The sequence below is a fragment of the Trichogramma pretiosum genome, unplaced genomic scaffold (genome assembly GCF_000599845.2).
Source record: "Trichogramma pretiosum strain Unisexual culture from Peru unplaced genomic scaffold, Tpre_2.0 scaffold4, whole genome shotgun sequence".
NCBI lineage: Eukaryota > Metazoa > Arthropoda > Insecta > Hymenoptera > Trichogrammatidae > Trichogramma > Trichogramma pretiosum.
This window is the reverse complement of record NW_019641688.1, coordinates 3,379,827-3,406,210: the sequence shown is the minus strand read 5'-3', so window position 1 is coordinate 3,406,210 and position 26,384 is coordinate 3,379,827. Positions and strand designations below refer to the sequence as shown.

The window sequence follows — 26,384 nt, the reverse complement described above, 5'->3', positions numbered from 1 at the left end:
CAGATGTAAACATTGTTTAATCTGCTCCCCAGAACGTGTGAATTCAAGAAATTATTATCAGTGTAAATCTAGTATATTTTATTACAATCACTTGAACAAAAAAATTCAATACAAATATAGTCTCACACTCAAAAGATAGAACAAGAGCATGTTTTTGCCGCTTAAATTTGTCAAGAGCGCTCTTGAGCTGGGACGACGATGTCATCATCTAATGTTTTTTGTCAATTTACATAAATTACAAAATTATTTGTACGATAACACGGAATATCATTTTAAATGTACACGTTAAAAGTCGTTACGATACATTCCTTTTTACATGTATATTAATGCGTTAATCTCTTTTATTACGATTATGACGAACGTTCATTACTATGTACAAATCAGCTTCTTTAGGTTTGAAAATCTGGTCGTATGTAAGCATCTTGATTATCGAGAAGACAAGGTAGAGTGTAGGGACTATAAGGACCAAAGTCAAAAGCACCGCCGCGAGAATGACGACGTCGACGAGTGACGACTTCCACCAAGCTACATCGAGCTCCGGAGATCTTAAGGAGTCTTTACCGAATTTGTGAATGTACTCTATCCAGAAATTTGCTGTATCTACTGGATCGGCAATCTTAAAGTTGATTTTCTCTTGGAGTTTTTTTGCTTCTTGTCTGATTATTTTTGGAGAAAAATATATGACCTTGTAGTCTCTGTTATATTTCTTTTATTAAAAAAATGAAAGTACTACTTACTTGTACGACGCTTGACTGTCCAAGAGCGCATACAAAGAATAACTTAATTCGAAAACTGTGAAATGTCTGAAGGGAACACAAATGGAGCTATTCAATTTGTTGGTCGAAAGGGCCATCATTCCCAGATCATCGTTCAAAGGCATGGTTATCATCGGCACTCCATGATAAATGGCCGTTTGTACTTGCTCATATTCTCCGTTAGTAACGAATGCCTTTATATGTCTGTGTTCTACAATTCAATGTCGAAGTGAGTACTTCAAAAAATAGATCTTGACAATATCGAATTAGCGAAAGAACGAAAAATTACTCAAAATTTGTTGATTTTGAAAGGACGAATGAAGCATAACGTTCAGTGGCATGCCAACTGGCAGTACTTCTGGATCGTCAACTTGGACCAAGAAACGCACCGGAGCCAGCATTTTGAAAACTTCGTAAAAATTCTCCAGCACGATTGTGGGTTGTTCCTCGAACTTCGTCGAGGTCAACGATACGTAGACGAATCCATGCTTGGATGAACGATCCAACCATTGTTGAACCAGCTTTTGGCGTAGAAAAAATTGGACGCTTAAAAGATCGAGTCTTGGAAAGGACTATAAAAGGATCGAGACTCATACCTCGGGCAGCTTGTCTTTGCGATCGTTGATTTGCAATCCGGGAACGGGCACGACGTTCGGTCCAAAGGTCTGCAGTCCGCTGAGGATCGGCTCATGATTCACGAGAACCAGCGAGACGTCCCTGTTCAAGGGCGTGGCGGGGCTATCGATGTCTTCCAAAAAGTACTTTTTCATACTGCAGACTTGATCGGAAGCTACGCCTGAGAAAAGTAGATGGCTCTTAATGTAGTTGTAAACATTGTTTAATCTGTCCCAGAAGTTCATGGGGCGCGAGGTGAACGATAGCATGGAAGGTGTCGTGGCCAAATTCATCGGCATGCCCAAGGGGATGAATTGCCAGTCGAGTAGGGGTGTGGTTACAACGCCTACTACCGGTACCCTGAGGTAGCGACCCCACGGTAGATAACAATTGACCAACGAAATCTGTAAAACGATTATAATAATGACTATATGATTAACGATCGTAATTACAATCGAAATGTTCCTTTACGTGCCTCGGTTATGATTAAATCGTACTGGGGATAGTGTACCGCATTGTCGAACAACGATAGGAAATGCGTCGAGCTCATGAGGTCGCAAATCGACTTGCCATAAGTCCTCAGCCATCGCTCCAATTGCTCTTCCTTGGTCACGCGCTCGTATAGGTCGTCGGGCAAAAACACCGTCTTCTCTTCGGGCAGCGTACCTTTCAAGCTGATGTCCGTATAATTGGCAACGTATTCCTCCAACGGAAAATGACTGTACACGTCGACGTAATGGCCTCTCTCGGCTAACCCTCTCATCAGTTCTCCGCAAACGGCGAAGTGGTTCCTCTCGTTTCGTGGAAATAAGCCTAAAATACGAAGGCCATCGCTACCGATCGTCAAAAAAACGGTCATCACCAGCAACGAGGCCATGACGTTATTTATGGAAAACGCCATGATTTTCACCGTTCGGATATATTTTCAGACGTGTATCCTCAACGACTTACTGTGTACTACTAATTTTTAATTTAACGTTTGAAATAATTACACGTACGTACTCGAGTAATCATAACAATTTATCCTGTAGATCTCATCTTATAAATGTAAACAGTTCCCAAACTTCGGCGTCAGATTTTTATTTTTTCAACCAGCTACAGCTATATTTATATAAAAGTAAAATTGGGCCAATGTTGGTTGATATGAGTAAAAGGATATCAAGAGAAATTTAATTTTTTTAATTTGCTGTTAGCAAGCACTCAAGGTTTATGAATTCAATTCGTATTCTATTTCTCTCCCTCTTGGAAAATGTTGAGCGAAACCTTACCGGTAGTTTCGGAATACTGTAATTAGTCGTTGACTGATGTTATTATGTATAATATATTTTTTAGTTAAAGAGTGGCACTATGAAAAGCCATAATGTAGGCTTCAAATCGATAAGGGTCACCCTGAAAATCCGAATTTATCAGCATCGATTCTAAGTGTATCATCAACTTCAAAAATCTGAAAAAATTCATGAAAGTACATTTCAATAACACAAACAACCTTGACATTCTTCAGCTTTTTCGGACCCTTACATCGTCTAAAAAATTTTAATTTTCTAAGTAACCACTTGAATTTTTTCAGATTTAATTTTAGATTTCAGATTCAATAATAATAATACCGATTATTTATTAATATGCATGTGTTTATCTTTCTACAAAAAACGTCATTATTCAAATATCTAAGAGATGAATTGGCTTGAAAAATGATCGCTGTATCTCATAGATTTTTTTCTTTTGGACCTATTTTTTTAACAAACATGTTAAACATTATTTTTACTAGTAGGGAACCAATAATTAAAAACAAAACGAAAAATATGTAAACATCTAGAAGCGAAGCTTGCCACCAAGGCATATGGACAAGTGGAGATTTTAAAGCATCCTCCCCTCGTCGCACTATAAATTCAATCCAAAAAGTCGCTGTATCGATCGGTGATAAAGGACGATCTCGAAATTCTGCGCTTAATTGTTGAGCCGCATTCCTGAAAAAATTTATCAAGTTCAATTTCGGATATCGTAGAGACAATAATTAGTCCTACCAATATGATGAATCGTAAATGATTTCTTTTAAAGCAGAGGTCAGAGACTCTTCAGTCAATTCATACAGGTTCAGATGCAGAGCAATTTTTTTCTTGGCGTACGATTCGATATTAAAAAACTGATCAGCAAATAGAGGTATGCCAATCATAGGTACCCCGTAAAAAATCGACTCTTGCGATCCCATCAATCCACCGTGGGTGACAAAAGCTTTGATATTTTTGTGCTCTGAAAAAATAGTCCGTAAATTGATTATAAATAGTTCGATAAGTATTTACCGATAGTTACTGAGTATTTGAATTTGCAGCAGCCAAGTTTGCACGAGCACATTGTCCGGCATTCCAACTGGCATCTCTTCTGGTTTGGCAATTTTCAGAAGCACTCGAACCGGAGCTATGCTCTGAAAAGATTTATAAAATGTATCTATCACGTGACGGGGGAACGTCTCGAGTCTCGTCATGGATCCAAACGAGACGTAAACGAAGCCTCGATCGCTTTGATCCAGCCAAGTTTGCAGCGCCTCGGACAGCGAGTCGTTGTGATCTAGGATATGCAAGCCTCCGACTGGCACGACGATCGGCGCGAATGGCCTAACTCCGCTGATCGAATGGTCGTAATTGACGAGAACCAGCGAGACGTCCTTGATCAACTCGATTGGTTTCCTATCTGAAATGCCGAAATACTTTTCCACGTATCTGGCGTGCTCCTCGCTGAATCTGTTAAAGTCCCGATTGATCGATTTGAAACGGATAAAATTGTCAAGTCTTTGGAGGAAGCTCATCGGTGCGGCATATGGAGAAAATATACTCGGTTCGGCGGACAAATTTATTGGATTGCCAAGGGGCTCGAATAGCCAATCTAGAAGAGGCAAAGTAACCACTGCCACGATGGGTATCCCTAGATGACGACCCCAAGGGATGAAGCAGTGAGTGACGGAAACCTGAATAGGAATTAGAGTCAACTATTTACGGAGCTACCTTGCCGCATTTACCTTTCAAGCAGTCAGCATACCTCGTGAACGATAATATTGTACGGAGGATCTCTTGGTGGGTGATAAAAAAGTTCTTGAAACAAGGGATGATCCATCAGTCTGCAGACGGATGTTCCAATTTTACCGATCCACAATCCGATCATATCCGTACCGGTAGCTTTCGAAACATCCTCGTACGTCATGTTGTTAGCTACGGCTGGCAGGCTACCGGCCAGACTGAAGTCTTTATAATTCGGAATGGAACTTTTCAGTGGAAAATGACTGTAGACGTCGACTTGATGGCCCTTGGCAGCCAGACCTCGCATAAGCGCTTCGCACATGGTGAAATGGCTTTTGCCCTGATATGGAAACAAACCAAGTATTCTGAGGCCAATTGCGCTTTGCAATATAATGCTTGCGAACAAAAGTAAACTAGCCATAGATGCTTTACAATGATCTGACATTATCACTTGTATAAAAAAATGGCTTCAATTAGATTCACAATCACTTCACGCGTCCACGTTGCCAACCAACAACAAATATTTCAATTGAAAACCACAAAGAATAAGATATTCTATCTAATATTTTAAACTGTGCTAGACAGAATATCAATAAAATCTAGCTTTCAATTAGTAGCCAATACATATTTTGAGTGAATTTTTTAAACATAGTTTTTTTAAGTATTCAGTAACAAGGAAGACTTTAAATTGAACCAAATAAAAAAAAGACTTGTCAACCTTAAAAAGAGAACTTGCAGTACGTTAAATAAAGACGTATGCATGACTTGCTAGTTTTAGCATCGATATGTCGTCATTTACCATTGTTATGTTCCAACATCATAATAAGAAGATGAACTAAGCGAATGATATTTTTTTCATGCATAAAACCGATTGCAGTATTCATTATTCTTGATCATTTTGAAATCATTAATCTACCTACAAAGAAAGGAAAAAAAGACTTCTTCAGATGAATTATCTGCATCTTCGTCAACTCCTGAAACTATAGTTAAAACAAACATAAATTGGCCATACTACGGAAAATATTAAAAAATATGTAGCAAAGTCGTCTCATTGTTGGGTTTGTTAGGTGTAATCCATTCTCAAAATTCATTTGAAAATAACCTTAAGTTTCTTTTGTTGTTTTTTTTTCAAGAACACTTAAAATACACATTTAACTTCTCATAGGGCCTGCGAGAATAATATCAATATTTATTACAAGTAAATTATGTAATTGCTCATTTAAGCCTTTTTTACAATTATCTACCAAAAACATATTCATTCACTGAATCTCTTTTTCTTAGATATGATTTTTATTTTATATTAATATTAATGAAGTAAGTTAATACAAGATTATTTTGATGAGTGTTCCCGTTCTAACTTGAATAAATTAGACATTACTTTCTATGTTTTATTCCTGACAATTTGATTTTTCAATGAACTCTGCAAGAGAAATTTTATAATTAATAAAAAACAATTCGAATTAGTCGAGGTCATCTATCCATTAAATCCAGCTGCTCTTCTATTATTTAAACAATAGATTCAAAACTACCGCGCTTACAAAATACAATCCTTTGTTCGGCTGCTGCGCAAACTTTCTAAACTGCATTAAATTTTCCTTTACTTCGATCCGCTTGTACGCATGACTCGGATTGGATTTAGTCTTATACAGTTAGAACCTGAACGTATCCCTTCTCCAATGTAATACTACACATGCTCTCATTACTCATTATACTGTACACTGTGTAGTGTGTAGTCAATACAAGACTGCTGTAAGACGGAATTACAGAATCTGGTTAGTGACGTGCGTGATTCCTTTTTTGAGGTTACATACTGAAAGATTATATTTGCTGTGATACGAAACTCACTGCGAAGTATACCAGTTTCAACGTACACACACACACATTGACAAGGCAAAACAGTATGTGCACATAAACATTGACACGACGTTTTTTCCATTTCCATCAAAATTTTACGTTTTGGCTGCAGGACTTCAACTGCAACCTAACAAGTTCTTCGAGCATCTGATTTTCCAGCAAATTTATCAAAATGACTCAAGTTACCAAGTAAGAATTATTTTCATATGAAACTTATCCAAATTAAACAATGTAAATTATTAAGTGGCCCTGGAACATTACGTTTGAGTGATTGCTTTAGTTTTTTGAGGCCAAAACTCAAAAATACACATGCTTTTGTCCTATACCTTTAGCATTAGTGATTGAGCAATAATTGCAAAATTATAGACTTGAGGATTTATACTTTATTTCTCGAAGAAAACCCTGCAATCTAAAGGATATTTATGTTTTCAAGTTGACCATGTGTTTATGCCATGTAATTTTATGCCATGTGTTTTACATCACTGGAAAGTCAGGGAAGGGCAAAGCCATACCAAAAATTAAAAATTAATTGATTAAAAAAAAATTTCTATCCCGTATTCTGAAACTTCTATTGAATATTTCTCAATAAAGCAGTGGTGATTTTCATTTTGATAGCACCATTGACTTCTTACAAAGATATTTAGTAGTAGTTTCCAAGAACCAGATTTAAAATTTGATTTTCTAGCTATCTTTGAAGTTTTTTAAAAAAAGTATCTTGAAAATGTTAGCAATTGAGTTTGAAAATGATTAATGTACTTCTACCACTATTATTCCTTTTAGATGAGATCCTTAATTATCATAGAATCAAATATGTATAAATCTATATATCTTTAATTTGTTTTATAATATAAATTTTGAATGATTCTTTGTAGCAGAAAGCGAGGACGTGATCTGGAAGAAGATGGTACTGAGTTCACACCACTCAGTAAAAGAATAAATAATATTCACATAAACAATATGCAAGGGATGCAACAGCAAAATGCATCTTTGAATATGCAGTGGAATAATCCAAATTTATCACCAAATCATTCTCAGGGATCCTCATCAAGCGATTGCTACAGTCCAAGCCACAGCAGTAATTCTATGGAATATTCTCCAGATTTAAATGCTCAACAAAATCCGCAATATTATGAAAGCAATAAAATGTTGTTTAATTTGCACATGGAACGATTACAAAGAAGAGTCGATACTTATTAACAACTGTAAAAAAAACGTGATGTACATCAAGAATGTATGCATTTATGAAGATATAAATGATGTCTGTGTGAGTGCGATAAACTAGATTTTAAACTCTTCAGTAAATATCAAATTTGTTTCGATGAATTTATTAAAATTACAGTTACGATTAAATAGAAAAAAATGAAATTAAAAAAAAATCGATTGAAATGTCAAGTTATTATTTTGAAGAAAATGGAATGCGCTGACTCAAAATTTGATTAATTCTTTAATCAATTGCTCGAAGTAAAAAAACAAATTTGACTTAAATCAAGCACGCAATGTGTACAATTTCTGAATAAAATTATAATTATTGATTATTTTAATTAAACTATTGAAAATCATGTGAACATCAATTTTGTGGAGGTATTAGCTTTTGTAATATAATTTATTTTGTATGCACATAATCATTAAAATTATTAAACAAATGAAATACTAGTATGTATGTACATATTAAGCTATCAGTTACTGTAATTGTGGTGTTGCATTCAACATTAATAACATGATAGTTTCATTTAAATCAAAATGACAAGGTAACATGTACTCGAGTGGCAAAATATTAGTTTCTTTTTAATACACTATCTGTGTTAAAGTATCTAAGTCAAGTAATTAAAATAAAAGTCAAAAGCCACATCAAGATTGTAACAATTCATTTTTAAATTTACGATTTATTCTATTTGTAGCTTATAATTAATTCCATTATTTCCATAATTTTTAAATTTTATAATAGAAGCTCATATGAAAATATTCATGAACAAATTTAAATTAAATTAGTAGCAAAATTATTTGTGCACACCTTGTAGCAAAGTACCATAAGTTAAGATGTTATGAGTAATTAATTATATACTTATTATTATTGTTGAGTTATGAGTGTAAGAGCGAAAGTTTTTGAAGAAATGATACATTAAACAAGTATTTTGTATAATATGATAATAATGATGACGATGAAGAGGGTTACTATGATATTGTTGCAAATAAAGCAGATAATTTGTCAATAAACATACGAGATAAAAGAAAAATATTGAATTTAAATTGATTGGATGAAAATAATATTTAATACCAAATTTTATTTACAAAGTATAATTAACAACTAATAAAAATTTTCATTTCGTGTCAGTATTTATTAAAAAAACGTTTTGTGGTTGTTGAAAAAGCTATTTCATTTTTAAAAAAAAGTCGTTAGACGCGCGAAATTGTCGGTCACACGTTATGAAACGCCAAGTTTGCGAGGCTCTATATCCAACCAGAATCCACCCTCGGCCTTGAGAGCGAAAGTTTTTTTGTCGTATCTCATGGGTGAACTGGTCTTTTCGTTAGCCTTGAGGGTGAACTTGGCCAGCAAGAAGAAGAGCAAAATTTTCGTCTCTAAAATTGCAAAACGATTGCCGATGCAGCTTCGCGGACCGATTCCAAAGCCCAGATTGAGAGTGTCATTGATGGTGACTTTTTTCTCGTAATAACGGTCGGGATCGAATCGCTCGGGATCGGGATAGTACTTGGGATCGCGATGTATGGCCGAGGCAGGCACCCAGATATTCATGCCGGGCTCGACCAGGAAGGGCTTGCCTCCCGGAAGCGCCGGCGGCAGCTCGAAGGAGCGTCGACAGAGCCGATCGAGCAGGCCAACCTGGGTGTGTCTGCGCATGGACTCGTTGAAGACGGCGTCGAGATAGGCCATGGCGTTGATGGCCTCGTAGGTTGGCTCGCCGTTGCTGCTCTCGAGCACTCGGTCGATCTCCTCTTGCAGTCGCTTCTGCACCGTGTCCTCGTTGATGGCCAGCTCGTGGGCTATGATGCACATCTGCGTCGACGTGGTGTCGAAGCCGCCGAAGAAGAATATGAAGGCTTGGGACGTCATGTAGGTCGTGTCGACGGCGGCGAGGTGCTTGAGCTGCTTGCCGCGCGAGTCCATCATCAGCTGGATCATGTCCGGTCGGCTGAAGCCCTTGGTGTCTCGGGCTTCGACGGTGCCCTGCACGAGGGTCGTGAAAAAATCGCGAACCTGGTCGCTGACGAAGCGAATTTGAAGAATCTTCATGAGCTTGGGTGCGGCGCGAAGGAGGAAAAACATCAGCATCTTGAGGCCTTCAAAATTCGTCGCCTCACGTCCGTAGCGGTAAAACTCGTTGTCGGGATTTTTCAAAGAATCGACGCTGACGCCGAACGCAGTGGTGGCTATGCAGTCGCAGGTATACTTGGTGAAGAGGTCCTTGGTGGAGACCATCTTGCGCTGGCTGGCAGGCAGAGACTCGAGGTACGCGGCGAAGTTCTTGCTGCACGACAGGATGAGCTCGAACATCTGCTTCATCTTGCTGGAGGTGAAGGCCGGCGACAGCATGCCGCGTGCCTCGCGCCACCGATCCCCGGCCATGTTGAAGAGATTGCCGCCGAAGAGCGGGTCGACCGTGTCGTCGATGAAGCTCTTGTGGTCGGGGCTATTGTCGAAGTTCTTGATCGTCACGTCCTTGATGAGCTCGAGGTCGCGGAGCACGATGACGGGCCGCATGAAGTCGAAGCCACCGACGTACCTGGCCTCCGGATTCACGTTGTAGATGTCTCGGACGACGTCGTTCATGTGCTTGCGCCGCATGAAGGCGTCGAACATGTTGCCGAATGGCGGCACGCCCGGCAGGTAGGGTATGCCACGGTCCTCGAAGTAAGCCATCCGCCTCTTCAACCAGGCGTAGACGAGGTAGAGGGCCGTAGCCGCCAACAGGATGACCGACCACGAGACCATCGCGACGAAGCTCCGCGACGTTGACTGCCGACGACGAATAGCAGCGACTACTGCGAGATGATATATTATTTTTCCGCAAAATTACTTTTGCGCGTTAACCTTGTGGCTGCGTTCGACTAATAGACCGCCTCCCACTCGACCAAGCTTATGATAGATGATGCACACGTGCAAGAGGACTTTATTATTGTAGCTGAATCGGTGAGCACGCGTTAATATCTGAGTGGAGGAGACGCTCGCGAGACCAGTTCATTCGTATGTTATTTTTATACCGATCGAGCGATATTGCGCGCGATTGACGTAATTATTTGTCACTTTGAAGTATAAAAGTAACAACAATGACAGTGGGAAAAAATTAAACGATACCACATGCAACTTATATTGATTGGAAATCAATGACTGAGGGGTCTGCGACTCTTATCGACATGAGTATAAAAAAACCTGCTTGAACTCGAACGAATAATCATTGATTCGAATCAAAGACGAGCATAACGATTTATTCAAATTTGTTCAAAGAGCTGATATAATTCTAAAAAAAATTCAAAAAGTTTGATGTTTATCCAGCAGGTTGAGACTCGTTTGATCGATCGATCCACCTTACAAGGCTGCAATCTGCTTCAAACGCGATAAAGATATCGATGTGCAATTATGAATCCTGAATGTGAAACGAAACGAGTGCAAAGGATAAAACCTACTACCGATGTCGCTGTCCTAATAACGGTAAAGATTAAAGAACACTCGCAAGCTGCGACTCTTTAATTAATATTCAGGGGTTGCAGTTTGCACAGGAGCCGACTCGAAAACGTCGCTCTCGATCAAGGACGGCGCAGAAACGCATCGGTCAGCGCAGCGAGAAGCGAGAATTTGCACAGCGACTGTAGAGCAGCGCCGTTGCGCGTGCAGCGGCCGTGCCGCCAAGCTCGCCGCTTATGACTACCATATTCCATGCGTTATATAGGCATACAGCAGTTATTTTATACATAACGATATATACATACGCAGACTCGAGTCACGCTGGTTTGCTGACATCAGCAGCGGAGCAGCGGCGCTTGGCTCGAAAGTCTCTCCAAGTTGAACGCGCGCTACATATATCATATAGTTCAGTCGGGCTTTTACATATAAAATGACGACGACGGCAAACGCGAGAACTGCCGCCTTCTGATATATATGTGCGTACAGTCAAAGATACACATAGCTTTTATAAACCATGCATGTGACGTGAGTGCGAGACTGTGTGTGCTGTAATTTGTAACGACCGTATATATAAGTGTGTATGTGTGTAGAGAAAGAGAGAGCACATAACGGGTATGGACATTTAGAAGCAAGTTGTTTGCCGTACAGACGGACTTGCTCGCGGGCCATCATTCCGTTTTGTTTTTTCGGCCGATCGTGTAGAACGCGGTGGTCGGCGTGCAGATCGCGCGAATAGTTGCCAAGTGTCGTTCGCGAAGTGAGGCAGCTCCGAGGCCGCAGGAACGTTAGCAGCTGCAGCGAGTCCCGAGCTTGCCTTCGGTGCAGTGTCGTCGATCTCGCGCAGGCAACGCACGCGGGAAAAAAAGGAGAGACGCAACGAATCGACAGAAATTCCCGAGTCAACGTACTGCAAAAACACTGATTTTATAGTCGAGGTAAGAGGTTAACTTGTATTCACGTAACAAGATCGCGAGCGCAGCGCGGCATTTCCGTATAGCTTACATCGGCGGCGGCAGGCACACGTCTTTGTCCAGGAGCAACCCTTGTTGCAATGTGGAAACCCGCGCACATGGCTCGTTGTATATACAGAAAACATCATCGTCTTGGTCGCGCTCGCTCTCTCTCTCTCTCTCGCCCGCGAGCGAGCGAGCACCCGAGGGTGGGGTATCATATATAGGCAGGCGCGCGCTGACGCTATACAGATATTCCCTGCGCGTGCAGAGCCGAGAGAACCCGCAGAAAAGTGGTGGCTGCAGCCGCCGCCGCGTGCCTCACGTATACCTACACGGGCAAAAAGCTGACAGAGAGAGAGAGAAGCTCGTAGCTGGTGGGGTTGGAAAATGTAGTGGTGGTTCTCTCGCGAATCTCTCTCTCTCTACAGCGGCATACAACTTCCTTCTCTGTGTCCGCTCTTGCTCCACGGAAAGAGCCCCTCTTTTCTCTCTCTCTCTCTTTTCACTTCCTATGCTGGCATAGCATGCCATTCATATATAGCTATATGCTACATGCAGAGCGACTGGCAAGTGGCATAGAAATACCTACTCTACGGCACATACTCTTTGACCCGAGTGGGGGTGTAAACAATATTAGCCCCCTCTCGAATGTGGATGTGTATACACGCGCCGACTGCAGTTGTAGAAGCTCGCAAGAAAGCTGGACTTGAAATTCCGCTCGACTCTGGCGGGTATTTTCATGCCGTGCCGAACCGCGTGCGTCTTCTTCTGCTATACGTACGACATTTCAAATTGTCCTTCGTCGCTGCTCTGTGAAAAAGGATTTGTTACATTTCAACGATTTTCTGCTTGCTCCGAGAGACGTCCGAGTGTCCAAGACTGTCGAGTTTCGCCGAATAGAGTGCTAATTGCTCGCTCATCGGCTCGGCGTTTCTCTCGCCGCTGCTGCTTGCAGCTCTCTCATGATGAAGCGTTCGAAAGTTCATTTTGCTCTCGCACACTTTGTGCTGGGCTGTGCATGTGTGTATATGTATTTGTATATGTATTCCGAGCTCGCATCGAGCGCGCCATGTGTAACGGTACATTGCTTGCTTGTGCGAATATCTCTTTTGCCTATATATGTTATGTGTATGTACAGTAATATTACGTACTACATAAGACGTTGAATTCTGCAACAGCTCGAAGCGTAAATGTAGCGCAGTAAGGGTCGTTACTGCGTTAATGATAAGCTGCAATAATCACAATGGTGTACGGGCTAGCATAGCTTGGGTCCTTGCTTCGCTGGATTTACGCTTCGAACTGTTGCAGAGTTGAAGGACTTACAGCGGATGCATGTGTATGCGCGCCGTAGCCTAGAACGAGCACAAAAACCCGTACGCTTATACGTTCACCGACGAGTTTTGCCTCCTCGCACTTTGCGACTTGCACATACTGTATATATTGTGCTGTATGTACTGCAGCAGCATCAGCATCAGCACACAAGGCAAGAGAGTAAGCAAAAGTTGCGCAATGAATCGCGAGGCACACTTGTGCAAAAGACTTTGACGATGTTATATCTCTCTATTCTTTACGCAGCAAAGAGGAAAAAGAAACTTTTAGCACGACTAATCTCGTCTGTATAGCTCAATGATCACGTATACAGCACGTAAATATAAATTATATTTATACATGACCGATTTCCGTCTCGTTTCGATAAATATCGTTTCTCTTTCCCATTTTTTTATTTGAAGGCAAACGGAACTAGACGCCTTTAAAAATGTGAAATCTCATTGCTCCTCTGGTTGTACTCGTAAAATTTTTTCGTTCATTTCATTTTATATGTAACATATATGTAATATCCACAGCATCAAACGCAAGCCGGTCTATGATCAACCTCGAATCCAAATTAATTGCTGCCCCCGTCTCGTGAATCAAGCCTCGTATTTCTCACGCGAGTTTACTGCTGCTGCTGCTGCTAGACAAATTTTTCTCTTCAATACGACATTGCAAAATGCCCAAGACAGTAAAAGCAGCGGGCACATTGTTCAAGAGTATGCCCGCCGAGAAGGTTGCTAGTTTTTTGATGCGCAACGCTATATATGCTCGCTGGCGCGAACGTCCACCTAAAACTTTTCTTTCTTACGTTTTTTTCTCTCCACTCAGCGAGAAATGAACGGTTCGTTTTTGCCTGTGTCAGTTTATACGTATCTGCGAAGTGTCCGAGCATCGCTCATAATCCGATTGCTCTGCCCTACTACAGAAAAATGAATTACAAAGTTTTTCATTCTGAGAATTGAGTTCGAGACCTTGGGAAATCAAGTCTTTTCTCCATTATCATTTAATTGTTTATTAATTTTGATGAAATATGCATCAAAAATGCATTATATTGTTGACGTTTAGTCTGAGTATTTTCGTAGCTTGTATATGTTCGAAAAAAAAAACTGGGTACAGTTACGTGAAGTCGTTAAGGTACGATTACCCTGGTATGGTGTATACGAAAACGTGGAGACACAAAATCGATTTAATAAACGACCCATTGATTCGATACAAATAAAAAAGTCACAGTTGTCAACTTTTTCCATTGATTCAATGGATCGATATACCTGTTATGATACCAAACACCAGGACTAATTATCGTGCATACGCAATTCGAAAAACCATTGGAAATACGTCATTGCACGATACCCCAGTCCTATTATCGTTTCTTATAAAAGATTATTCGGTGGCCGATAAGCTTTTAAATGCCGCGCGTTGGATCGTTTAAAAGTCATTTGTACGTAAGATACGATGTCTCCTCCCATGATCTATTTTCTCCTTCTTTTTGAGCGAAAATAGAACAACATTAAGAGCGGCCGCAGACATAAAAAATATTGAGTCACGGATTTTTTTTTCAAAAGGCAACTTTTTCTCTTTCTCCGGGTCTCAGGCGAGCGCGTTGGCGTCGGCGACGATGACGATGACGATCGTTCAAAGAACTTTCTAAAATTCTACGCATACGCTACGGTGAAATTGCAGGTAAACGTGTGTGTGTGTGTATACATATAACGAGGCGTACACAGCAGCAAGTACGCACGTACATACTTACTTGGCTTTCAAGCGCGTTGCTCTGTACGCGTAAAAGGGTCAATCACCCAGAAGTGTAGAGGATAAAATTTGCTTTTTAAATTTCTCATTGCACGATCCTATCTGGCAAAGCCGTCGGCCGAATTATTGGCAAACGAGTGGCATTGATTTTTCGACTGCAGCGCGATTTATCGATAAGCATCGACGTCAACTGCACCCGCGATGCAGTCGAACGATACGACAGAGGTCCTGGACGAGATATACATTTTCTAGGCAATAATTTCTCGGATTATGCACTCCGTATGTCCGTAGTAGTTGGTTCGGACGAAATTATGGGCGCCAACGGGGGGCGCTGCGGACGCGCACGCCACCGCCAGAGCCAAGTCTGCCGTTCTGCAGTCTGGCAGCGACGACGACTAGCAGCGAGTTACGAGTATAGCGAGTGTCAAGTCAAGTCGGAGCATGCGCACTGGAAACTCGCCGAACGTACTCGGGTCAGTCCGTCTCTTTCTAGAACCCGCCACGCAGATACGCGCGCGAGTTGGTCGCGCGCCTGCAGCGCAGACTTAACTATTCGAGCTCTGACTTTGGAGCGGTACGTGTATACATACATACTTGTTTGTACCGACCGTGAGAGAAAGAGAGAGAGAGAACATTTGAGAGCTCTCGCTTTATAACTGTGTCTCTCTTGGCTTATGATGCATCGCGAGTTAGTCAACTTGAAGCTCGATTTTTGTCCATGTCAGTGCTGACAGATACATCAACAAAACGGAGCAGACGGGAGAAACAGCGGATATTTATAAATATATATCGCGTAGCAGATAAATGAGTTAAAAACACAGATCGAGAGAGCGGCGCATAACTGCTGAAAATAAACTTGGTGCGTGTAGTGTTGTTCGAGTGTGTCGAAAGATTATTCAGTTGCTCCGACTTCGAAGCGATATCTATGTGCATCGAGGCTCAGTGACGAATCCGTGGAGTCGCAACCAGGTGCGTGCATCAGCATTAGTTGGTAGTAGTATTATAGAGAGTACTAGGTAAGAGCAGCGGATCATTTTTCTCGCTGCACGGCACGGCACACGGCGATTGCAAACGCTATACGAGAACTGCCTTCGTGTATGTGTGCGAACAGAAACTGCAGCAACAGCTGTACGTACGCGATTTCCCCTCAAAAAGTCTCGGCGTGTCGGTGTCGTGTGTGTTTGGCGTCCTTGCTTGTGCTGTACCTACTACTCTGCCACGCAAACGACACATACACTTACGTATACACATACAGAACACACAGACTCACATAGGTATAGATAGATATATATATATACATTGCACACGTAGACAGACACAAACGTCCCGCGTCCGTCACGCGCAGCTAGCTCGTATCTATACACACGCATATAATGGTGCGCTGTGTGTATGCGTGTGGATGTATATGTGTGTGAAACATAACCACACAGAACCCGAGGGAAAGCACGACCAGCCAGAGCAGCAGCAGTTAGTTACAAGTATAGAACACACTGTACGAAACGCTCTCGAAATCTTCCACTAAAATCTCTTCAAAGTGTTTTCGTTGCCCGAAAGATCCGGACTCGCGTCGTGAAGCTCATCGAGCTGGTGAGTTGTTTTACAATGTTCAGTCACTAAGAGTAATAACGGAAGGCCGACGAAAGGTACTGCGGTGAAATTCGTACGCGTTGCTGTTGCTGCTGCTGCTGCAAGTGGATGCAGTTGTTAGCCTACTTGCTTCGCGGCCTGCTACGCAAGAGTCTTTTGACTCCTCCGCGATAGTCTGCACTCTGTGTTGTGATCTGACACACGACGACGACCGCGTGTAGTCGCCCAGACGATGCTGGTATTATTGTTGCGTGTGTGCGCCGATGGTGGTGGTGGTGGTGGTGGTGGTGCCTGCAAAAACAGAGAGAGTGAGAGAGAGCAGACAAACGTGGGCATAAGAAGCAAAATCGGAGAGACAAGAGAGAGAAAGAGAAACCTCCCTCCTCGGGGCGCGAGAGCGGATGGTTAAACTTTGGGGGAATATCGCGTGTGCCTCGGTCGCTATCTATATATTCCCGCGCACACGAGGTGCATTTGGGGATCCCTTCTTTTTCTAGATTCTCTCCCTGGTTTTCTCTCTCTCTCGCTGCTGCTGCGGCTGCTACTCTACGTACTCTGCCCCCCTATGCCCTCGTTCTCTCTCTTCTCTCTCTCTCTCTCTCTGCGTTTCCGCGATGGTCGTGACGGGTTCGGCGCGGGCTAGTTCTGGCCGCATGCTCAATGGGTACTTCCTTATACATGTATATATTTCGTTCGTGTGTTATGCCACACTCCCTTCCTCGCTTCTCTCTCTCTCTCTCTCTATCTTCGCGGATGCACTTCTCTCTCTCCGCACCTATGTACCTTCTACCTCTATCCTACTCTATGTATGTGTGTGAGTGTACGTGCGTGGGTATATACAATTCCACCCTTCCTTCGTTCCCAGCCACCCACCACTGAGCCATCATGCCGCCTCCTCGCTTTAGCTGTGCCTGCTTTACTCTCTCTCTCTCTTTCCCTGCTGCCTCATGTCTATATCTCCCGGTTCTCCGTACTTGCATCGACACGCTATATATCTATCGCATCGCGATCCGAACTTGATCTGAGACGAGCAGCTTTTTGCGATTGAAAAGCTGACTTTTTGCATCCGTACGCACCTGCATACGCCACGCTGTTCCCGATGGCTTATGTAAAAGCATAAAAATGGCGTCGTTTTCAGCCGTCACGTAGGCACACAAAGCATACACCTATAGAAAATGGCTAAAGACAGAAACGATGCTGTTCTCTGCTTGCGTGGCGTCGCTTCGTCACGTGACTTCTCGTACGACGACGGTCCGAAGCGAGTTGCCATGCGCGTACGTAAGACCGTCACAACTCATGACGACACAAGCAGCGCACATTTCCAAGAATATCTAACAGACTGTCTGCGAGTGCGAGCGATTTGTTTATTAAAGCGGCGTTGCCGACTCCGTTGTTGACTCCTTTTTAAGCCCGAGGAATTAAAGATGCTGCGCGTGTAGTTCTGCTTCACTGAATGCCCAATGACGAATTGTTTACACACTATATAAAAACTTGGCTGCGCAATAGTTTCGAGCGCACGATGAGTCAGATTTCAATGGAATTTTTACGACGGTGAACGGAAAGCACGCGGATTATTTATATACTTGCGCAGAGACTTTTAGAAACTCGAGAAGATGCGGAACGAGGTCGACTCCCCGAGACTTGCTTAGCTAATTTATTCGTCAACATATTTTATATAATAGTAAAATAAAATTCACGAAAAACAGTTAAATAAGTAAGAAAGTGTTTGATTTTTTTGTTAGTACCTTGTAGCATTAAGTATAGTCTCTCCACAGCTCAAGTTTAAAACGCAAAGGTACACGAGGAATCGACGCAAAATGTTCTACCGCGTGCGAGCTGTCAATTTCAGCGCAGTTACCCCCGTCTGGTCTTGAAAAGCACGCGGTTTACCTAAAGCTCTCTGTCAACTCTATATAGATATGTATAGGCAAAACGGAGAGAAAGAGAAGCCGAGAGAGAGAGAGAGAATGAGCGACAGCAAGGAGAAGGGGGACTTTTCGAGGGGGTGGGATCTCTGTTAGCAGGAAAATAGAGATACACAGAGAAAGAGAGAGAGAGAGAAAATCAAAAGGAAGGGGCTGCTGCGGTGGTGAGGATTTTCGAGAGTGAGAGTGGAAATGGTTTTTTTTCGAGCTTTTAGTGCACCAGTGGGTGGGGAAGATATGGTATATGCAGCAATAGAGAGAAGCTCCGTTGAGATGGTGAGGCGCGGGTACACATTCGCGCGCGCACACACACACACAGACACATACCGGCTGGCGAAGCACGTGTTACCTATACCCGTTCCCTGCGATGATGCAACTATGTACTAGCGCCGGTGCACACAATTGCGTCTCGTGGGGGAGAAAACGCGGGGGGCAGTGGTAGTGGTAGCGGCCAAGTCTGCCGCGCGACATGTGGTGGGTGTGCATTATATACCTATCCAGTATATGCGCTGACCTGTTGACTTGAAGCGTGCCTGTGTTTGTACACACGCCGACTTGGACTTGGCCTTTTCGATGCAACGCGATGTTTCGTTCGTTCGCGGCCCCTTTAAAGATGTTTGTCAATAATCGAGCACGTAGACGCGATCGACTCTGCTCCAATGTGTCGGTACAGTCGATTGTTCCAGCTTGAAAATCCTTACGAGTGCTTTGCTAAAAATCCCTTTAGGCTCGGATACTTACGCTTGTTGTATCGTTGGAACAACACGAGTTTCAAAGCGAGCCGGATGAAATTCGCTCCTCGTTCCGATCATGTACCCCTGAGCGAGGAAAAGCTCTCGCATCGTATCTGCGCTGTAAAGTCGCTCTGTCCTACTGACAACTTTTTGCTAGCACGTGTCAGTTAGTATAAAAACCCCTTCTCTTCGTCTCTTTCTCTCTCTCTCTCTCACTTTCTCGGTTTCCCAAGCTTCGCAGCGAGCGGCAGTACATGCACAAACCCCACCTCGGCGAGCAGGAGTTAGATCAGTGGTGGCGGTGGCGTTGCACCCCCGCGCTTTAGAGAGCCCAAGAGTAGAGTGGCGCGCGAGATATCCACCACCTCTTCAACCTCCACCTCTTTGAACGCCGCTGTCGTTGCATCGCACGCTAGTTTGGCCTGCCGAGTGGGGGTCCGTCTCCACGTGTTTTGCCCGAAGCACAATGAACGCGCAAAGCTCCGTTCAATGACACTTGCACTCGCCGAGTGCCTACTAGCTGGACTTGTCTCTATATTCTAATCGAACTCGACGAATAGAATCGCAAAGCGCCAAAATAATCGACGCTATATTCCAATCGTTTCTTTCATTTCGATCCGATTCCTTTTAATTCCTTTTTTTTCATCGATAATAATGAACCGTTGCGATGCAATAATATCGGAAATTAATCGAGACTTTGGCTTTCTGCGTCGTCATACGTATATAGTTATTTTCCAACGGGAACTCTCTCGCTTTGATGAAACATAATCAAACTTTATACACAAGCACGTGTGGTATAATTTCCTCGTGTGCGCTATGCTTCCCTACTCTAACTTTCTCTCTCTTCTCTTTCTGCCCTTTTACGCGCCGTACTCTTCCCCGTTCCCCCGTTTTACCCGTCTGTACGTAGCGAGCGAAGGCAGAATCTTTCCGCTTCTACAGCTGCCGCTGCCACTGCTGCTGCTGCTGCTGCTGCTGCTGTGTACGTCGACGTTGAGTGGGATCTCCCCCGCGGCGGGTGCTTTATAACGTCGGGTGTGGGGGACACAAGCTCCGCTCCGCACCCCACTTCATTTCCCACTCTTTCTCTCTCTCGCTCCGGATCTATACGCACACACTCGCACCGCTTACACCCGCTTGCATGTGTAGTTTCGCTTCTGTATTCTGCTCTCTTTCCCTCCTCCTCCTCTTCATCCTCCTCTTTTCATTTGGTGTATACACGCGCGTATCCTGTCTTTTTTGTTTTGTTTTTGTTTGCTCACGTTGTCACATTACGCACGCGTGTCCACGTTTTCGAAACGCTAGAAATTAGATTTACTCGCTTTTAGATAGCCCGCGTGCGCTTATACCCATTATTATTATGTAAGTGCATGGGCTGCAAATATGCTCCGGGGCTTTTGTATCGATGCTTTTGATTTATTCAGCGAAGCGGCAAAAACACAATGCTAGAGTAAAAGCCCGATCTACCTCCCTTTGTCTATCTATTTCTCTTTCGGTGCTGCTGCTTTAATGAGCTTGCGATCAGCTACGCCGTTAACGATGCTAAATTTATATTTGTATATGGACGTTATTAATTCGACATTGTGTACGAACGAGCACGATATATTATCATCGTGTTCTCGTACCTTTATTTAATCACCTTTGATATTTTCGATGTACGCGTACGCGGATATTCAATTTAATACGATGATGTAGAAATGAACCAAAAATGATGAGTAATTTTTCAACGGATCCATTTGATTTTTCTGTTCACAGGCTAATATAGCTCTACGGAAATTAGAGCTCTAGCATGGAAATGAATTTCACACCGTTCCAGGGCTTCACTACCGGCTCGCTGCCGGCTGGTACGGTGCATCAGTTTGCTACCGCCAAATTCGCCCAGAACATCGCCACTGGCGGCCAAGTGGTCGGTGTTCTATCGGGTGGCGAGGGCGGCGTGCACTACCTGCGCCCCGTCGATCCCAATGGCTTCACCGTAGCCCAGCCCGGCAATCAGCAGCAACAAATCATCACTCTGCCGATCACCGTGCCCGGAAAAGATGGCACGCAGCAGCAGCAAACCGTCCAGATTCAAGTGGTCAATCCCAACGTAACGACCAGCGGAGCCAACGACCAGCCCAAGTATCACTTGACACCGATACTCGGCCAATTTCCACAGGGAGCCGCGACCGTGCTCACCGTTGCTTACAGTCAGCCGAACAATGACGGCAACGTGCAGATACAGGTGCAGCCACAGAACACCGTCGCCACCACTCAGACGTCCGAGCAGACGACCCAGAGCACGGCTACTTCCACGACGACGACCCAGCAGGCCATGCAGCAGGTTCAGTTGGCGGGCCCCGAAGGTATGACGGTCGTTGCACAAATACCCCACGATTTAATATTACGCGAGCCCATGGACGACGGTAAAGAGACCACCACGATTACCGAAGTCAAAACCGAGGCTGGTACTACCCCAGTTGCGCTCATAAAACGCGGTGGTATAAAAACTCAACCTGGCCAAGTCCAAGAAGAATTCGTCACTCTGCCGGCCAATTGGTCCAGCATTTCACCTAATTCGACCGTGGCTGACTACTTGACTAGGCTGTATGTATCAAGCCTTTTTATAAACTTTCAAACTCTGTATTCGTGTACATTATTAACGTTAAATTTATTATGAGCAGGATACCCTCGAATCTCACGCTGCAACATTTTCTCAAATTTTCTTCCGATGTGAACGTTAACGTAAAGCGTGAGGCTCAAGTAGAAACAAGCCCGATTGGTAACGAGACCCTCGAAGCGACGACTGGCGCCGATGGACAGACTGTACAAATCACGGTGGCTGGTGCGGAGAGTGAAATCATACCCGATGTCGTGGAAGATGCCAATGCAGAACCCGGGGCGAAGCCCAAGCGTAAGAAGAAGTACAAGAAGAAACCACCAAAGCCAAAGAAGCCCAAGCCAGGCCAAGTAAGCTTCATTTTTTCTACTTTAAACGTAGATGGAATAAATAATTGATATCGAAAATATACAATGGCTTTTAGAGCTTGTTCTGTCTGTCGAATCACACTTATCCATTTATTACTATCTTGAGTAGCAGATTTTGTAAAGAATAATCTTTTTGTTTTCAATTTCTCAGCAATGGTACAGTCTAGGTTCTGACAGTTTTCTTTAAATCTATGAAAAAATTTGAAAAAATGTATCTGTAAATGTCTATGCTTGTTGATTTTAAAGTTACATGGTGATTTAACATAGGACAACCTCTGTTTAATTTTTTTAAACCTAAGCAACTAAATTTTCAAACCGTATTTTCTCTTTTTCTTTGTATTGACTCATACTTGCGATGGTCAGACGAGCTCCGGTGATTTAGCCGTCGAAAACTCCAAAAGTAGACGTTTTAAGGTACAGATGTTTGTTCAAAAATACTTTTATCAATCGCTTGTGTGAAAGGTTTGACCATGAATCATTTTGTTCCCTTTAAACAATTTTAATAATTTTTTGCGTCAAGCTTAGATTTTTGTTTTCATGTAAAGACACTTGGACTATGGAAACTTTTACTTTTTGGAGTTGCTACGATATACCATTTTATTATCATATCATTTTATTTATGCTACTTTCACATTTAACATTCATTAATTCATAGTCCAGTGGTTGTTATTATTACATGTTGAAAACAATTTTTTTATTCATGTTCTTTTTACTAAAAACTGTGTTTTTAATATATTACAAATGTAAATAGTTTTAATGTGAAATTGCAAATTTTTTGTATTTGTAAAATCCAATGTGCCTTATACATAGCTATACTGTTATTCATTTTTTGCTAAGTATTCCAAAAATTCCATTTTTTATTTTCTCAATTTCTCGATATAACTATATGGGCCAAATAATTCTGCACTATGCCACATGCATTGGAAAATCTAAAGCCACTTATTTAAATGCAAAATAATTTTCCAAACTTTCTCTTCTCTAATTCTAATTAATTCATTGATTGTAAGTATTTGTTTACTGCTACATTATTTCCTTATAGCTTTAAAATTATAGCTATTTTCTATAAATTTGAACATATTCACTCTAAAGTTAATAATTAAAAAATGTTATTTCATTAAACAATGTTCTTATTTATAGGTAAGCATCGTTCAGGCTTTGGATGGAACCACGTTATTCTGTTGCCCTCAGTGTAATATGGCTTATCCGGAGAAGGAACTATTGGAGCAACATTTAGTTGGGCACAAAATTGAAAGACGTTTTATCTGTGACATATGCGGTGCTGGATTAAAACGCAAAGAGCATCTCGAAAGACACAAGTTAGGACACAATCCTGACAGACCATTCATTTGCTCTGTTTGTATGAAGGTAAAAAAATAACTTTAAAAATAAGCAACCTATTTTGTTAATTTTATTTTCATAAAAAATTATCGATGCGTTTAAATTTTAACAGGGATTTAAAAGGAAAGAACACTTGAATCTTCACTTTGTGATACACAGTGGTCAAAAGACTGAAGTATGCTCAGAATGTGGTAAAGCTTTTTACCGTAGAGATCATTTGAGAAAGCACGCACGAAGTCATTTGGCCAAACGTGCTAAAGAGTCGGCAGCGATGCCCACCGATCCACTTTCAACTGATAATCAGACTCAAGTTGTGGTTCAAACTCAGCAGCAAGCCGATCAACAGCAGGTTGAGCAGCAACAGCAACAGTTGCAGCAGCAAGTTAACGTCATAAATGAACAACAACAACAACAGCAGCAGCAACAACAACAACAACAACAAAACCCACCAGCGATTCAACAGATTCAGATTCAAGTAAATAGTGAAAATGAATATATGATAGCAATGAATTGTCGCCCCGAAGCAGAAAGGTATCTTAATAAATTTTGAGGCAGAAAAGTGCTAGGTTCCAATCTTATAAGACATATATACCTTTTTGCCTCTGAACTTGAAGAGATGTCTTTCTGCGTTGGGGTGACGAAAATTTTACCGTTAAATAAATTTAAATTTGTTTGCGATGTAAATTTTACCGATTAATAATAGTTGAATAAACAAACAAAAAAATGCTCAAATTTTTTAAATATCTGATGCTCAAAATCAACTATAAATTTAAAACTAACTCTTTTTATGATTTTATAATATTTAATAAATTTAGGTCTGAGATTAGAGCTTTGTAATTTTAGTTTTAGTAACTGATTGATCCATAAGTTAAAAATAATATTCGGCCGTTATAGTTGTGGTACATTTTAGAATCTGAAGACTAAAAAAATTATTTCTCATCAACTTTTATATTAAAATTTCATTTATGAATTTTGTCTCAGGTTGGTCAAGGTCCTCAAGCCCAAATACATCAGATCCAAGTGTCAGAGCAATCATCAATAGTAGTGCCAGGTAGTACGGATGGAAATACTATTATTTTACATCATGCTCCAGCTTCTCAACAACAGCAGCAACAACAGCAATAACAACAGTAATGTGAATAAATTTCTATGTTAGCTGCATGAACAAAATGGAGTGTAGTAAAGAGCTGTTAAAGTACATCATTAACAATGATTAATTCTTATTTTAAAAAGTAAGCATTAATATTGTCCATACCACACAGCTTTTTGTCGTAATTTATAATATCTTTGCGATCAAAAATGAACTTTTTAGAGCAGCTGTTACAGATTTAATATCTGTATGTTACTAATTTATTATAAATATAATCGCAAATGAACTGCATAAAAAGTTGAATGTCAGTTATGAACGATGCATATAAATATATTATGATTATTAAAAAATATATAAATACATATATATTATTTGGGGATGTGATAAGAACGAAGGCTATTTTATTTATATTTGTATGTAAAATGAAGACAATAGTTGAGACTGAAGACAAGAGATGATGAGCATCCATTTTTAGAATCAATGAAAGTAGCATACAGAACAGACAACTATTATGTATAGAGATTACACAGAGTCAAAATTCACGATTAGCGTGGTTTTTCTAAAGCTTTGTACGTCACTAAGGAAAACTTTGAAGTACTTGCAATCGAAGGTACTTGAATAAATGTAGAATTTTTATAACTGTATTGCTCTAATCTTTGTACTAGATAAATATCATGCTGAGAAGTAGAATTTGTTAATATAAATATTTGCACTGCATTATTGCGAAATTATATATAAAATATAATTATATATTAATCATAAGGGATAACAGAAACGTTCTGTTACATAAATAATAGTTTTAGTAGCACGTTGATAATTTTATATGTTATATTTTTTTATATGATAGTATTTATTCTGTCATTGTAGAACTAAATTGTTTTTTTGATTCATTATAAAGTAAAACTGTTGCTACGAGAACTATGAATGAAATTTCTACATAATTTGTAAATTATATTAACGTATGATTAACAATCTTTTCGAAAAAAAACCATGTGCTTTTCGGAATAAAGTATTTCGCTTATTTATCATTATAAATACGATTTTTAATATTTATGTACCTCTATAAGATATTGGAAGATAATCGTTGTACTAATAAACAAGCAGATGTTTCAATTAAGAAATAGGTACTTGGGTTATTTGCAGGTATGTATTATATGAAATCTCTAAGAATTTCATATAATATTCCAGAAATTTCAGACTTGAAAGAGTGTATCTATGTACCTAAAAACAATCCAATCGAACTCAGTTCGATCTTACACAATACAAAGTGTTCATTGGTGCAGGTTGAGAAAAGTTAAAATTTAGTTTAAATTTAGCTACTGTGAATAAAATTACATAGATAATCGATGAAAATAAACCATACGCGTTGTAGCGTATTTATAAAACGACGATTTAATATTCATATCTTTAATAATTTATCCATAAAAAGGAAACTTGTTCCGTGAAAACAAAAAAAAATTCGATAAAACTCAATTTTTGCATTATATCTTCAATCAACATTTCAAATATTATGCTAAAAAAATAATTCTACACGTCGAGTTAGCGGTATGCACAGCACACAGAAGAGACGCAACCTAAAAATATATTTTTTAGGGGCGAATGTGAAGTTCGTCGCTGAAATAACCTCTTGCTCGATGTTCAATTAACAATTTATTATCAGCGATACAAAAAAACGATTGTATGGTTTAATATAATAATTCTTGTGGTACATGAATAGATGTGTAAAGTGAATGTAATTTTGGCAAACACCGACACAGTTTTAAGTACAATGAAGAATAGTATTGATTATAACTATTACTTTAACATAAATTATAACATTTTTTACAATTAGTTTCATTATAATATAAAACAAT

The 26,384-nt window shown here is 41.0% G+C and overlaps 5 protein-coding genes across 7 annotated transcripts; 2 read left to right on the top strand and 3 right to left on the bottom strand.

The window, feature by feature from the left end:
* Positions 1-61: 61 nt before the first annotated feature.
* LOC106650341 (UDP-glucuronosyltransferase 1-1-like) lies at positions 62-2,345 on the bottom strand. Its single transcript, XM_014368278.2, has 5 exons — positions 1,846-2,345; positions 1,352-1,774; positions 1,045-1,276; positions 738-966; positions 62-656 (listed from the first exon to the last, which is right to left on the bottom strand). The coding sequence occupies exons 1-5, from the start codon at positions 2,269-2,271 to the stop codon at positions 332-334; spliced, it is 1,635 nt and encodes a 544-aa protein (XP_014223764.1). The 5' UTR covers positions 2,272-2,345; the 3' UTR covers positions 62-331.
* Positions 2,346-2,988: 643 nt separating this feature from the next.
* Positions 2,989-5,993, bottom strand: LOC106650524 (UDP-glucuronosyltransferase 2A3-like). Of its 3 annotated transcripts, XM_023461692.1 has the most exons (7): positions 5,917-5,993; positions 5,481-5,798; positions 5,178-5,358; positions 4,401-4,718; positions 3,678-4,329; positions 3,392-3,617; positions 2,989-3,334 (listed from the first exon to the last, which is right to left on the bottom strand). In XM_023461692.1, exons 3-7 carry the CDS (start codon positions 5,178-5,180, stop codon positions 3,073-3,075), a joined length of 1,461 nt encoding a protein of 486 aa, XP_023317460.1. In that variant the 5' UTR covers positions 5,181-5,358; positions 5,481-5,798; positions 5,917-5,993; the 3' UTR covers positions 2,989-3,072. The 3 variants fall into 3 exon arrangements, with proteins under 3 accessions (XP_023317460.1, XP_023317459.1, XP_014224053.1); XM_023461691.1 differs by lacking the exon at positions 5,917-5,993 and having other exon boundaries at positions 5,481-5,886; XM_014368567.2 differs by lacking the exons at positions 5,178-5,358; positions 5,481-5,798; positions 5,917-5,993 and having other exon boundaries at positions 4,401-5,106.
* Positions 5,994-6,053: 60 nt separating this feature from the next.
* On the top strand, positions 6,054-7,592 carry LOC106650526. The gene is made up of 3 exons (XM_014368570.2): positions 6,054-6,276; positions 6,345-6,421; positions 7,105-7,592. Exons 2-3 carry the CDS (start codon positions 6,405-6,407, stop codon positions 7,427-7,429), a joined length of 342 nt encoding a protein of 113 aa, XP_014224056.1. The 5' UTR covers positions 6,054-6,276; positions 6,345-6,404; the 3' UTR covers positions 7,430-7,592.
* A 961-nt stretch (positions 7,593-8,553) lies between these two features.
* On the bottom strand, positions 8,554-10,493 carry LOC106650525 (cytochrome P450 9e2-like). The gene has a single exon (XM_014368568.2). It carries the CDS (start codon positions 10,182-10,184, stop codon positions 8,655-8,657), a length of 1,530 nt encoding a protein of 509 aa, XP_014224054.1. The 5' UTR covers positions 10,185-10,493; the 3' UTR covers positions 8,554-8,654.
* Positions 10,494-11,221: 728 nt separating this feature from the next.
* On the top strand, positions 11,222-25,566 carry LOC106650523 (transcription factor Sp4-like). The gene is made up of 7 exons (XM_023461690.1): positions 11,222-11,809; positions 20,892-21,722; positions 21,800-22,085; positions 22,467-22,517; positions 23,241-23,468; positions 23,554-23,916; positions 24,423-25,566. The coding sequence occupies exons 2-7, from the start codon at positions 20,926-20,928 to the stop codon at positions 24,564-24,566; spliced, it is 1,869 nt and encodes a 622-aa protein (XP_023317458.1). The 5' UTR covers positions 11,222-11,809; positions 20,892-20,925; the 3' UTR covers positions 24,567-25,566.
* Positions 25,567-26,384: the final 818 nt, after the last annotated feature.